Genomic DNA, 13639 nt, shown 5'->3' on the forward strand with positions numbered 1-13639 from the left:
TCACACACACAATGGAGGCAGAAGGTTGCATAAAGCACCACAAACACGAACAATATCATCAGCAAGTGGGACCATTGAAATTGGTAGTTCATTTTTGAGAATATGAAAAACTTTCATCCTACCTATAGCCTGCTCCACATAAATCCTGACATTAGCAATATTAGATGTTTTTCTAACATCGGATGGTAACATCTGCATGGACTTTGCTTTGCTAGGTGGGATACATAATGTAGCCATATGCATCATTAGTTCTTCCCTGATCTTAAACCCTCTGTCTGCCATAATCTCATCAAAAGGCTCAACAAGGTTGAGAAATCCAGAATCACGAACAATGAAAACATCAGTTGCTCTGCCACCATATGCTGGGGACACATACGAAATGGCACCATTAGGAGTGATAGCGACTAAAACCTTGTAGGTATAGTGGTGCTTATATTCACTCCACATAGTTGCTGCTAAATCTAACCCACTAGGTGTGTTGGTAAAGCACTCAAAGCAATCGATGATACATCTCACCTTTGGATAAAGTGCTTTGAAACACTTTGGGAGATTTTCTTTTATTTGAGCACGGGTAGGCCAAATAATCAGTACTGCCAGCTCTTTTGACATCAACTTTATCCAAGTGATAAATATACTGCTGACAGAACCATCTGAAATTTTAAACCTAAATGCCAAATCCAGGTTCATCAGAGCAAGTCTAAGTTTCCTTAATGTCAATAAAAACTCTTCCTCCAATCTAAGCTTTCTTGGTGGACCACGTCTACTTTCAACACCCACTGAGGAAGCATATTCCTCAAATGGAGATACTGGTCTAGATTCCCTCTGTGTCTGTTGCGTACCTCTCCAGTATTGCATATGCAATGCTTTTGGAGACAGATGTTCAAATATGCAATGGAATGCTTCAGTTGAAGGGATCCCCGTATAAAACTTGACATCACACTCCCTGGTGAGCTGTTCAAACCGCAGTGGGACCATAAGTGAAGGTGGTTCAAAGTCAGAATCAATAGTGTCTGACGATTCAGGACCTGAATGCTGTTCAAGTTGCTGCATCTCAGTATCCTCACCAGGTTCCTCAGACGTACTGATGTTTATCCTTCTGCGTTTCTTTGGTGATGATTGAGTTTTGTAGTCGGAAAGGTTAAGGAATACTGATGGAAAGTCCGTTTTTGGATTATTTGGGGTTCGCTTGCCCAAGGGAAAGTGGTTTGAACAAACAAACGTTCCTGACGCACCTGGTTTTGGATTAAAATCGTCCTGTCTGCTTTTTAAAACCTGCTTACGCCAAAGTTCAGCAGTGGTCTCGTCCTTTGGCCATTTGTGAAAACATAGATTTTCCACATGAGATCGCTTCACATATAAATCTGGATAACGTTTATCGTTGTCGCAATAGCCGACAGCGCAACGAGCGTGACTTGGCATTATGGCATACAGACACAGTTTTAAAAAAAGCGCACGCTGCGAACACGTCGAAAAAAGGTTGAAAATATGAATTTATATTATGTTGAGATTCCAAGAAGGTTTCCATACAAATGTTACTTCAAAAAATGCAGTGAATACACGATGAGCAGACGCTATCAAGTGATATGTGACACCATTCGTAGTAGATTTCAAAAGCAATACAACAGATATTGTCAACCGCACAGCTGGCACAGGTTATCAAGTTACACATTATCTCCATATGTGTTTTCCTGTTTTCTTGTTGTGCTGAAAATTTCTTCATTTTAGCGCTTACCACGACAAAAATCAAGTAAAGGGAGGTTGTCTATGAAGATCCAATGGCGTAAACAGCGCGCAAAAACACCTCGACAAAATCGCGATATTTTAACACTTGCCGGTCTCTGATTCACATGAAGTTCCAGCCACATATCAAAAAAACCCCAATAATCGATCAGCAATTATTAAATTGGCTAACTTTTTAATTGTTTTGCAAAAATCGAGCGAAATGCGCAAATGTAAATTTCGCTCACTCATTATAGATTTGTATGGGAAATCGCTCTGGCCGCGCGCCCGCCCCAATGTTTTTGCACCCCCTGGCCAATGGCGTCGGAAACCTTGAGACCCCCTATTCATCAATCAGACTAACTAAAATTACAATTAGGTGATTTGTGATTTGAAACTTTGTGAGCGAGTGCAGACGTACAATATTGAGCTCCTTGCTGCATATCGGTACATATCATCAAAGTTTACTCTGCTAATATAGTAAGCTTTAATAAAAGTTTCATAACAATGTCCTTAACAGAAGACTGTTCTTGACAAGAAACTAAAACCGCTTGGAGAAAAGATAGAGGGACTTGTCAAATCAGTAGAGTTCATAAGTTCTCAGTACAATTAATTGCTGGTGAAACATCAAAATATGGAAGCGATAAATTACGAATTACAGAAGGAGAATGAATTGCTGAGAAATGAAGTTTCAGACTTGCAAAATTTGTCAGCAAATGTGGGATAAGGTCGATGATTTAGAAAAATATGGCCACTGTGATTGTCTGGATATTCATGGCATTCCTGTCCACAAAGATCAAAATACAGATGAACTCATAATCTCGATCGGTAATCTAGGTAATGTCACTATCAAACCAGAAGACATTTTCATCAGCCACCACCTTAAAGTTTCAACTAGATTGAAATATCCGCAGTAATTATTGTTAAGTTTTTCAAAGGGAATATGAAGGACAAGCTCTATCAAGCCCGAAAGCACCTTAAGGAGAAATCCACTGTGATCTTGGGCTTGGAATATCTGAATATCTTGCACGTTTTATCTAACTGAAACTGAATATAAAGTTTCTGAGAAAGTACTAATTAACCGTAATATTCCAAGCTGTTGATTTGTTTCCCAACCTAGCTTATCAAATAAATGTTAGTGGTGCAGGTTTCTTTGTTTCTGACAAATTAAATTTTACAGTAAGAGATGGTTTGTCTAAATTTATTCTTTATTATGAATGTTTGTGGATTGAAATACAGAGTGATTCTAAAGATGATTTCATCTGTCTGGTCATTTATAGGCACCCACATAGTAATTTTAAGCATTTATGACTTACCTGAATATAGTAATGGATAAAATTAGTACAGAAAGGAAATACTGCATTATGATGGGTGACTTTAAACCAAATCTCTTGAATGCAGATCCAAATAATTTCTTCTTTTCCATTGGTTCATCACTCTAATAAAAAGTTTTTAAACCCTTAAGTCCTTGGTGTTATTGCAACCCTGCAATGATTTGAGCTGATCTATGGTGGCTGAAAACTGCTGTTACCAAATCAAACACATTAAAATTTTTTTTAAAGAAAAAAACAAAACAAAATAACTTCAATGTCCGAGAACTGCCATTGAAAAACAATTTATACATGGCCGAGAACTGCTGTTGGACAAAAAAATTGCTCATTGCTGAGAACTGCCATTGGGAAATTCATAGGAGAACAGCCATTGAAAATTCATGCCGCGAAATATATTATTCCATAATACGCAATGCATTGTGGTATACTGACAGTCGTGCATCATGCATCATCATGAGAGATGATACGCTATTACAGAGATTATTATAATCTTGCATTAAAAAAGCACTTATCTTACCTAACAAAAGAGAACAAGGAGCTCATTATGTTAAAGTGCATATGACATGAACACCATTTTTTCACCAAAAATTTGCAAAAATCAGGCGATTTGAATGATATGTATCATTCGATGGTTGGATAAATACTTCTAAAATATATTTTGGATCAAACATGCCATGGCATATTGGGTTTTTTCAAAAGTTGGCCGGGAAAAAAGAGGCTGAGAACTAACTAGGGTTTTGACGTCATACAGGGCAGACAAGAAAATCGACTAGTGTCACATTACAATAATTATATGTCATATGCGTAAAAAATTTGTATACTTTGCGCTGCAAAATGCCCGCTAGATGTGTCGTATACGGTTGTTCAAACATACCAGATGCTGAAAATCAAATAGCCATACATCCGATACCGTGTAATGGAGATTTGTGCCCAGAGGCAGTAAGGCAACGAAAAAAGTGGGTAGACTTTGTCAAACTCAAGCGCGCTGGATGGGAGCCATCAGGTCAAAGCCATGTTTGCTCCAAACATTTTCAGGATGATGACTTTATGCGGAATCTGAACTTGCCTGGTTTAGAAGAATGCACATTCCCTCGACTCAACAGAAACGAAATTGGGGTTACACCCAGTTTCCAACAGTACAAATTGCAGTCGAAAAACACACAGACTTATCTGCGAGATCTGCAAGGACGATTCGACGCAAGGTGAGATGTTACATTTGCTAATTTACTCATGTTTTAGATTTATTTATCGAAAAATTATGTCAGTGATTCATTAGAGTTGAACGTTCTAAATACCCTTTTAGGTTATGAGAGAAAGCGCATCCCATAGTGAGGAATCACAACCATCTGTTTCAACAGATTGGGACACTGGCGTAGAAACCGGAATTGCAGCGGATGAAACTTGCGTGGTACTAAAAGTTGTTTTTTAATTTTTTATCAACTTGTTTAGTTGTTATCAGTGATTCTATGGGTGTAAACCGCCTATTTAATATCTTAATAGAAACTACAAACAACTGAAAATGAAAAGTTCACCCAAACATTGGACATGACCCATGAATGTGAGCAGTGTATCCAATTACAAAAGGAGAACCAACTTCTTCGGAATCGATTGATTGACTGCGAAAGGAATTTGGAGGAAGAAAGGGCTACCCAAAAAGAATTAGAACCGACAAGTATGTAAATGGTGTCAATATAACCGAAATTATTATTCTTAGATCTATAGAATTGTACCATCAAATCAATCATACCATCAAAAATCTCAGTGTTAACTTACAGGTACTGATTTATTTGTGTGGTACTTTGTGTCTCTTAAGAACTTGGAACTGAAAGTGGTCCGATTGTTGGTGAGGTGAAGACAATGCTGTTATTTGGACCTGATAAGTTCAGATGATATTGCCTCATCAATGGTTATGCCTGATGATGTAATTAGATCAGATGATTACTGTGAGGTAAATGACCAGAGTGAAACAGAAACAGAAAAACATCTAGCTCTGATACAAATAGGTTTGATAAATTTTTTGTTCCAAGTCAATGCTAATTGAAGTTTACTACCAAATTAATAAGTGGTCATGCAACTTTTTTTAGTATTTATATATAATTTTGTGTTGTTTTTTGTATCTAGACCAAACCTCAATGAAGATAACATAAGGACAGAACCAAAATATATTGTGTTCCTATCCCAGTTGCTGCTGCTTTTTCAAATTTGTAGAAGCTGTAAAGGTGACAATGTCAATGTGGAATCAACTCAACATGGGACAATGGTCATTATTAAAGTGCATTGTCCTAATTCAGATTGCCTAGAGGAGTATGTGTGGCACAGCCAACTAAAAATAGAAGGCACCAAGGCAGTAGCAGGGAACCTTCTTCTGAGCTTTGCAATATTGTTGGCTGGTGCTTCTGCTAGCAAAGTGTTTAGGGTGTTTTCCCACATGGGTTTGCTGTGCCATTCTTTGAGGCAATTTTCTAGGCATCAAACAGTAAGTTATCTATTATTTATTGATGTGCTAGTGATATGTAATAAAAAAACAGTATGCCAAAATGTATTATGATATAATGATATGCAATATGTTTATGTATAGGAGATGTTGTTCCCTGCAGTTTCACTGTATTGGAAGAAATGTCAAAAGCATACGATTGAGGCAACCAAGAAACCAGCTGTTATAGCTGGAGATGGCAGGCATGATAGCATGGGGCACAGTGCTAAGTACTGTGCCTACACACTATTTAATTGCACAACACCAAATATAATCCACTTCTCCCTTGTTCAGGTACATTATAGCAAGTACTACTTATATGTTTTAGATATGTTATATATATGATGAAGAATCATCATATGCCTGCATTTGTTAGTGTGTAACCCTCAAATATTTTTTACTAATTTTAAATAGAGAAATGAAGCTGGAAGTAGTCAGGGCATAGAGTTTTTGGCCTTCCAGCAATGTATGGACTACCTGCGCAAACAGGGAGTCACTTTGGATTGCCTCATAACAGATCGCCATTCTTCAATTGCAAAGTATATGAGAGAGCAGTTGAAGAAAGTGACACACTACTTTGATCTTTGGCATTTGAGAAAAAGAATGTTTGTGAATTTTTTGAAATGTTTATTCAGGAATCAGATTTGTAGCCATTTATATCTATTATTACTATTATTATTACCATTTCAGAAATTAGAAAAGTGTTAATGAAGATTGGTAAGGAAAGTGACTGTGAGGAGATAAACCCATGGATTCGAGGATGCAAAAATCATTTAACATGGAGTGCCACATCAACAAAGTCTGGAGATGGCAAGGTGATTTTGGCAAAATTCCTTTCCTTCCTTGAGCATATTCTGGATAAGCATGAAGATTTTGAGGACCCTCTTTTTAACAAGTGTGTACATGGTGAAATTGAACCAAGGCAGTGGCTTGATGAGAGTAAGTTGTCTAAATTACCTACATATATTAATTATACTTGGGCATGGTCAGTGTATATTTTTATGTTACAACAATCCACTTCATATTATGCAGTGCTTAATATATAGAGAAAATTTACATATTATAGTTAACTGATATGTTTGATTATTTTACCCTTAATTTATAGAATCTGTTGTATATGAGAAGGTCAAAAAAGCCCTGACAAATAAAAGACTTCTTAAAGGCATCAAACAGGCATCCCATTAATCAGACAAGCTGCCTGGAAGGTTTCCATTCAGTCTTAAATCATTTTGCACCAAAGATGATCCATTTCTCTTACCCAGGAATGTATATCAGGTAATGGAACTCTTGAAATAAAGTTATGCATGTTGCAAATGTAGGGCGCTTTCTTGTCTTTCTAAAAGTCTTGAATAATATTTAATCCATTTTGACATTTTGAAAAGTGTACTAACAGAGAGCAGTGGTATGTTATTGTTACTTAGGTATATAGCTGTTGTACATCTTTTGCAATCTTAACGAGAACCAGAAAGAAGTCTGATGGGTCAGATCAGTGAGTTTTATTACCCAAAATTTAAAATGGGGAGCCACGTGAGAGACATCAAAGTGAAAGCTAATTTTGGTAAGCAAATATTTGGGTATCTGTTTTGTGTGTACTTTTCGCACAACATCATTTAGTGTTTAACTGCATACTTTCAAATCTCAAATTATTTCTCTTTGTTTGAAGATTATGTTCAAGAAGTCTGGATGACTCTGCTTGATGCAATGAAAAAGAATACTCTAGAGGAGGAAGTAACATTGATAAAAGAAATTACCCCAGCACCATGACACATGTTAGTGAAGCAGCCAGAGATAAAGCCATTGAGAAGCGGGAAGAGAGAAGAAAAATTATCACTAAAGATGTGCCCCCAACTGCAGGTTGAATTTTTTTGACATAAATTAAAATAAGGATAGCTGTGTTCATGTATTTCACACATGCTACATTACATCTCATATTGAGAATTATCAGGCATATATAAATAATAAATTGCTGTGTCTAAAAAAGTTTTTTTATCTATAGTAAGCCGTGACGAGCCAGCTCTAGCAGAGAGACAAAGCCAAAGGGCAAAACCACGTTGCAAGGAATGTCAACAACCCATGAAAGGGCATAAGTTTGTTGCAAATTGCCCACGGAACAAAAGAACTGAGAATGTTTAAAGGTTAACATTTATTTACATAAGACATCAACTATGGACATATTTAGGAGATAAATAAAAGAATTAATAGTCTGAGTCTGATGAATCCTCTTCATATCCTGTGAAGGTCTTTTCACTTGGAAATTGTGTCCGAATTGCTTGGTACACACAGGATGGTAATGGTATTCTTAATTTGCCCAATTTGCCATACACAAGTCTGGTAAATTGCCTGTATGATACAGATCTAAGAAATCTAAGAAGATACACTCCATGAGAAGAATACTCTAATTTGTGATTTGATCTTAAAATCTTGATTTTATTCTTACACCATGACAAATAACAGACACAGTGCACTACAAACAATGCCAGTTGCATTATTTTTATTAAATATGCACTTGCGCATTCACAGAAGCCGCTTGAGTATATCTCCGAAGATCCTTCTTTTTATAATTTGAGGCCGCCAATCGTAGACTCCATTTTTCCAAGCAGTTCGACCTAAATCCTAGATGACTGGTAATGCAAGAAGGTGGAGTTTCAACGTCTTCTAACACTTTGTCTGAGTGTAGGGACTGGATGCACCTTTCAATTTCCTGACAGCATTGAGTTTCGTAAACATTTTGCACCATACTTAGTCCACAATTATTACATTTGCACCTATGTTTTGGAATTAATAAAGAAATCATGTTTGTCTTTGAAAAAACAAATTGTAAACAAGCCAATGTGGTGTATCTACAAACAAACATGCGTGGTATTTAGGTACTACAGTAAAATACTCACCAATTCATTATAGGAATTTTTTCATCCAATCTTTCTTGCAGCGAATTTACGTGAACTTTTTCCTTTTTCTTTCTTTCCTGATAGCTTTCAACCCATTCCTCGTCTGCTATAGGTTCATCATCGTACGGTGCAAGCGCGGATGAACTGCAAACTTTTTTTTTAACAGCGCATGAAGCATAGCTGTGTTGCGTCCCATCTGAGTGAGGTTCATACTCCTCTATCTCAAGTTCATAATCCGATGTTTCTTCAAATTTGGAAGCTGATGATGAAGATTCTTCATCGTAAGTCTCGAATGCCGACATTGGGAAAAAAATCGAGTTTGATAAACTTTGATTCCCGATAAGATAAGATAGAAACGCTGCTGTAAACACTATATTTATTGTAATGTGACACTAGTCGATTTTCTTGTCTGCCCGGTATGATGTCAAAACCCTAGTTAGTTCTCAGCCTCTTTTTTCCCGGCCAACTTTTGAGAAAACCCAATTTTGGCATGTTTGATCCAACATATCTTTTGGAAGTATTTATCCGACCATCGAATGATACATATCATTCGGATCGCCTGATTTTTGCGAATTTTTGGTGAAAAAATGGTATTCATGTCATATGCACTTTAAGTGATTTTAACTGTGGACTGTACTAACTCTCAAGTAATTAAAGGATATTGGCAATAATTTTTTTTTATTCTTGCTATCGGTTATATTCAACCTCCTGATTATGAATATGTGATTATTTTTCACCCAAACTGTTTTGCTTTCTAGTTATTTCATGATTAATATTCAATTCTTCCGCCATCTTGGAGCGATTTTCAAAAAAATTATCTTTTGGTACTATCTTTTACCCTTGTGACATCAGGTGCAGGGGAGATCAAATCGCGATGTCATAGTTCTTAAGAGATTTTGCACTTTTCAATTACTTGAATGAAAAATAACCATGATAAACAAGTGGAAGAGGTATTGCCCTATCAATTTGAAAGCGAATCAGGTATGAAGCGAAGCAATATCATTGCGTAGAGTGACTGAGATGATAGTCAATTGTCTGATGAGGAAGTCGACCATACCTTTTAGGCTAAAAATGGTTGTGTCTGGAGCATCTGAATGCTATTGAATCATTATGTTTGCACGAAAAAGAGTTCGAATACGAATTTTGGTAAACCGTATTTGTGATGATTGGTTCTTCTAAAAAAAAATAAATAAGATACAGCTAGCAGTTAGAGTGCATCAAGTGTCAATTGAGCCACATTTTTCCCCATTTTACTCCGTCTAGGATGGCATCGTTGAGCCATAAACTGCAAAAACTACAAAATAGGGCTGCACAGGTTATAACAATCTCATCAACTCTGTATTTGCTTATTGTGAAACAGTTTGCCTGAATCTTTGAAATTATCTTCATTGCTTTCTATGTAGCGTTAGTTTTTGACTCCCACACTTGGCCACACAGCAACCTGATAGATGCCTCTCATGAGTCATGTTCTTTACATGTTTACATAGGGCCTAGTATCCAATTTTATAACTTAATTTGTAGCGTATATACTGAAAAATGCTGTGTCTACAGGATGCACAAACAATAAACTTATAGACAGATTAGTAGGATACCAAAATAACAAATTTGTATGTTTGTTGCGCATTAAACGACAACATGTACAGCCGTATGGAGGCTAATATGGTCATCTGATCCGGGTTGACCAAATTGAAAATGTTGACACCATTAAATATATATAGCTGATATGCTATTGTTCCTTGATGATGCCTGCCAAATTTTTCGCCTTCAATTCGACACTAGCGAAATAAATGTAGAGATGAGTATACAAAATGTACAAATTAGACGAGCCGGCGTAATTGACATAGTATTAGCTATAATGATAATCAGCACTTTTACAATGGCAAAATAAACATGTTTATTTTAAATTTACCATTAATACGTACAGTAGGGTACTAGCGCTTAGTTTTTTTTTTGAATTGAAAGAAAAAAAAAGTATATCTGTTGTTTCTGTTCAAAGTCATCTTAGAGTGCGCTTGCATGCATACTATTGTAAATCTGCTCCGCTGCACATGAGGTCACAAACTTATTTTTGCATAAATTAGCATACAAGTTTTTTTTCAAGATGGCGGATGACTGCTTTCGGATATGTCTAAGCAAATAAACACACTGGACAAGTAAAAATAGGAAATTAAGTATTTCATAGATATGCTTAATTGATCACAGGAATAAAAATATTATTGCCAATACCCTTTAATACATTCTTTTTTCCTGTTAATTAAAGACATAACTAATGGAAAATTAAATATCAGATATTCTGGTGTAAAAGTGTGGAATGAAATTGATGATGAAGCAAAGAAATTCAAGAAGAAACAAAAGAAATATCTATTGGAGAAGTATTTGGAGTGAAGTTGAGGTATCCCTCCAACTGTATAGCATTAGATGTGATTTTTTTGGGGGGAGCATGAACCAGCACACTTTTATTATATTTTAGTATAAAAAAAATACATCACGTCCTGTTTACACAAGAAGTCAGGCTCTACGGACGGATCTACCATAACATTGACTGTCCAGATGGTTAAAAAAATCAGATCAGTGTCAAAAAAATGAAGTGTGCTGGTTGCAGGAATATTAATAACAACCTTTGACCTCCGGACACTGAGCTATATTTTCACTGGACTAACATTAGAATACAGTATCACTTCCGGTGTATATGGATTTCCTGTTTTTGAACCAAAATTAAAATGCGCCGAATTTACATTTCCCACAAAATATTTAAATTTCACTTCGACTGTTCAAGATTCTTGTAAACGTTCGCTTTTTAGTGCAAAGTTTGAGAAACTTTGCAGTATTGTGATGAGTGGCGAAAATTCAAACGAGTCAGTAAGTCAGACAGTCAGTCAGTCATAGTGTAAACTTTACGGGGGGGTAAGTTGATTTATGTGTATAGTAACTTTTTGTATATGATCAGTAATTTAAAGTTTTTAAATCAGTTTAACTTGCTTTATTTATTAATACACTATATCCCTTTTGCAAAGTTCACCAAAATATTGAGGAATTTGACGGTTACTGTAAATTTTGAAGCATTGCTTTTCCGCGGTTTGGGTTTTGTTTTAAAGGGATTTGCGTAGGATTACCCCCCGGAACACCCGATTTTTTTCTTATACGTCGCAACTGCGCATGTGCTTTCGAGACTTGAACATTATTCACGATGTAAAGAAACGAGGAGCGACGAACATTGCTTCAAAACATTCCGGGCGTAAAAATCGAGCAATTCTTTGAGAATCTACGCAATTTATCAACTTATGTTATGGATTACGAGCGTTCAATTCCACACAAATATAATTTGGAAGGTTTATTTCATAAATTGAGCTAAGAGGTTAGGAAGAAACGACGCTGTGTTGTTTATGTATTGATAGATCTCTTACACGAATGTATATTATGTCAATAGCAAGTCGATACCTGATATTCTGCATACAGTACATAAATGATACTGTACAAAACGGACATTTTGTGCAGTAATCAAATCATTTTGGCGGTATACAGTATTGATTATAAGTATATTGTTTTGTATCGATTTACGCGTCGAAGTATCCACATCATAGACTATATATGCACCGCGGTTTATTTACATTATTTACAACGCAACTAATTTGGCTATTCTTATGAAATGACGGATAAATTGTTGCCATCGTATAAATGTAGTGAATGTAGTCACAGTTGTTTGACGAAGAAAAGAGACTAAACTGAGAAAATCGCGCCCGGTTAAGCCGGTTTACATGGGCAACTATAAAATTATAATTTAATAGTGACAGTATCCGCGCCTAACGTAATTTGAGTACTTTGCGTAATTTTTATTTTGATTAATGTTTAACCTAGTTCACCGGTATACCGGCATAAGTCAAAATGTTTATGTTGGGACAAACATCTGGTTGCTTAGGTATTACAGGGCATGAAAACTTTGCACTATCCTTGGATCCCTAGTTCTCAATATTGATAAAAATGATTACTTTACTTCCAAAAGGAATACAAAACTTCAGTAACACTTGCTTTGCTAATAATACTCTTCAAGCATTAGTATCTGTTAAAGGATATGGAAATGGACTCTTGCAAATGGAACACAACCATTCACACGACTCATCGTCTACAGGAAAGATCCTGTGATTTACATATTTTATTGTCCGCCCTTTTCATCTATATTATTCGTAATTCTGGGTTGTCATAAGAATTATATGTAAGATAGAAATATGATACAGGTTAGGTGATACTGAAGAAATAGCTTAATTATTTACAATATAACCAAGGAGCAGTGTGGCAGCGTCTTCAAACAACTTAGCATCAAATGCGGTATAACAACTGCCTAAATAGACAAAACACTTCTCGATGTTTTGACCTGAGGGCCTTTGTTAGGAAAGTTAGTATGAAAATAAATAGGGGAGAATACATGTTTTGTATGGGGGCAAAACACGTCATAAAAATGGGCCAATAGAAAACAAAAAATCAAAACAAATTGGAATACAGTACATTGCCAAAGAGGCGCCTGACCAGTGCTTCCACTTTCAAATTTGAAATTTCCATCAAGTGAAGCCGAAATTTCCATAAATTTGACAAAAATTCCATAAACAAGATGTTTAATTTTCCATAAAATTTCCACGAAAACTAAATCAAGAAAACACAGTATTTAAAGCATTAAAATTGTTTTCTTTCTTTAATTGTTCAATAAACGAAACTCGTAACTTTGAGGCATCTTCATCTGTTGCTTTAAATTTCATCCGTTTGTGAAGATTGATCATTTGTGTTGTAGGGTCCATAAGTGATGCCTTTCGCTTTCCTTTCTTAGAGAATGATAGCTTCATTGAAAGTAGAGCTAGAAGACTTTCCTGCTTTAGAGCTGATCTTCAATCATCCTTGATCAACTTTTACTGGCTAAAGACCCGCTCGACTGCTGCATTTGAAAAAGGAAGGGATAACAGTGTTGCGACAACTTTTGTCAATGATGAATTGACTAAATTGATTAAATTTGTTATTGAGGCTCTTCAAAATTGTGTCATTTGTGTGTGTAGGATCTTCAATTGCTGCTCCTGTGAAGTAAAGCTTTAATGGTTCATACTGCTCTACAATTCTGTCAACGCACAATTTCATTGACAACCACCTTGTTTGTCCAGGTTTCAGGAACTGGTGCTTTGGTATATCAAAAAACTCTTGAACTTTTGAAATTCCTTTGTTTGAAGTGGAGAAACATGGAAATATGT

General features: G+C 36.0%; 1 protein-coding gene across 1 annotated transcript; it reads right to left on the reverse strand.

Annotated features, from left to right (window-relative positions):
• LOC114541054 lies at positions 1-1559 on the reverse strand. The gene has a single exon (XM_028561043.1). The coding sequence runs from the start codon at positions 1417-1419 to the stop codon at positions 1-3; it is 1419 nt and encodes a 472-aa protein (XP_028416844.1). The 5' UTR covers positions 1420-1559.
• Between the last annotated feature and the right edge of the window lie 12080 nt (positions 1560-13639).

This window comes from Dendronephthya gigantea, unplaced genomic scaffold (genome assembly GCF_004324835.1).
Source record: "Dendronephthya gigantea isolate DGI-Jeju-01 unplaced genomic scaffold, DenGig_1.0 000263F, whole genome shotgun sequence".
Classification (NCBI taxonomy): Eukaryota; Metazoa; Cnidaria; class Anthozoa; order Malacalcyonacea; family Nephtheidae; genus Dendronephthya; species Dendronephthya gigantea.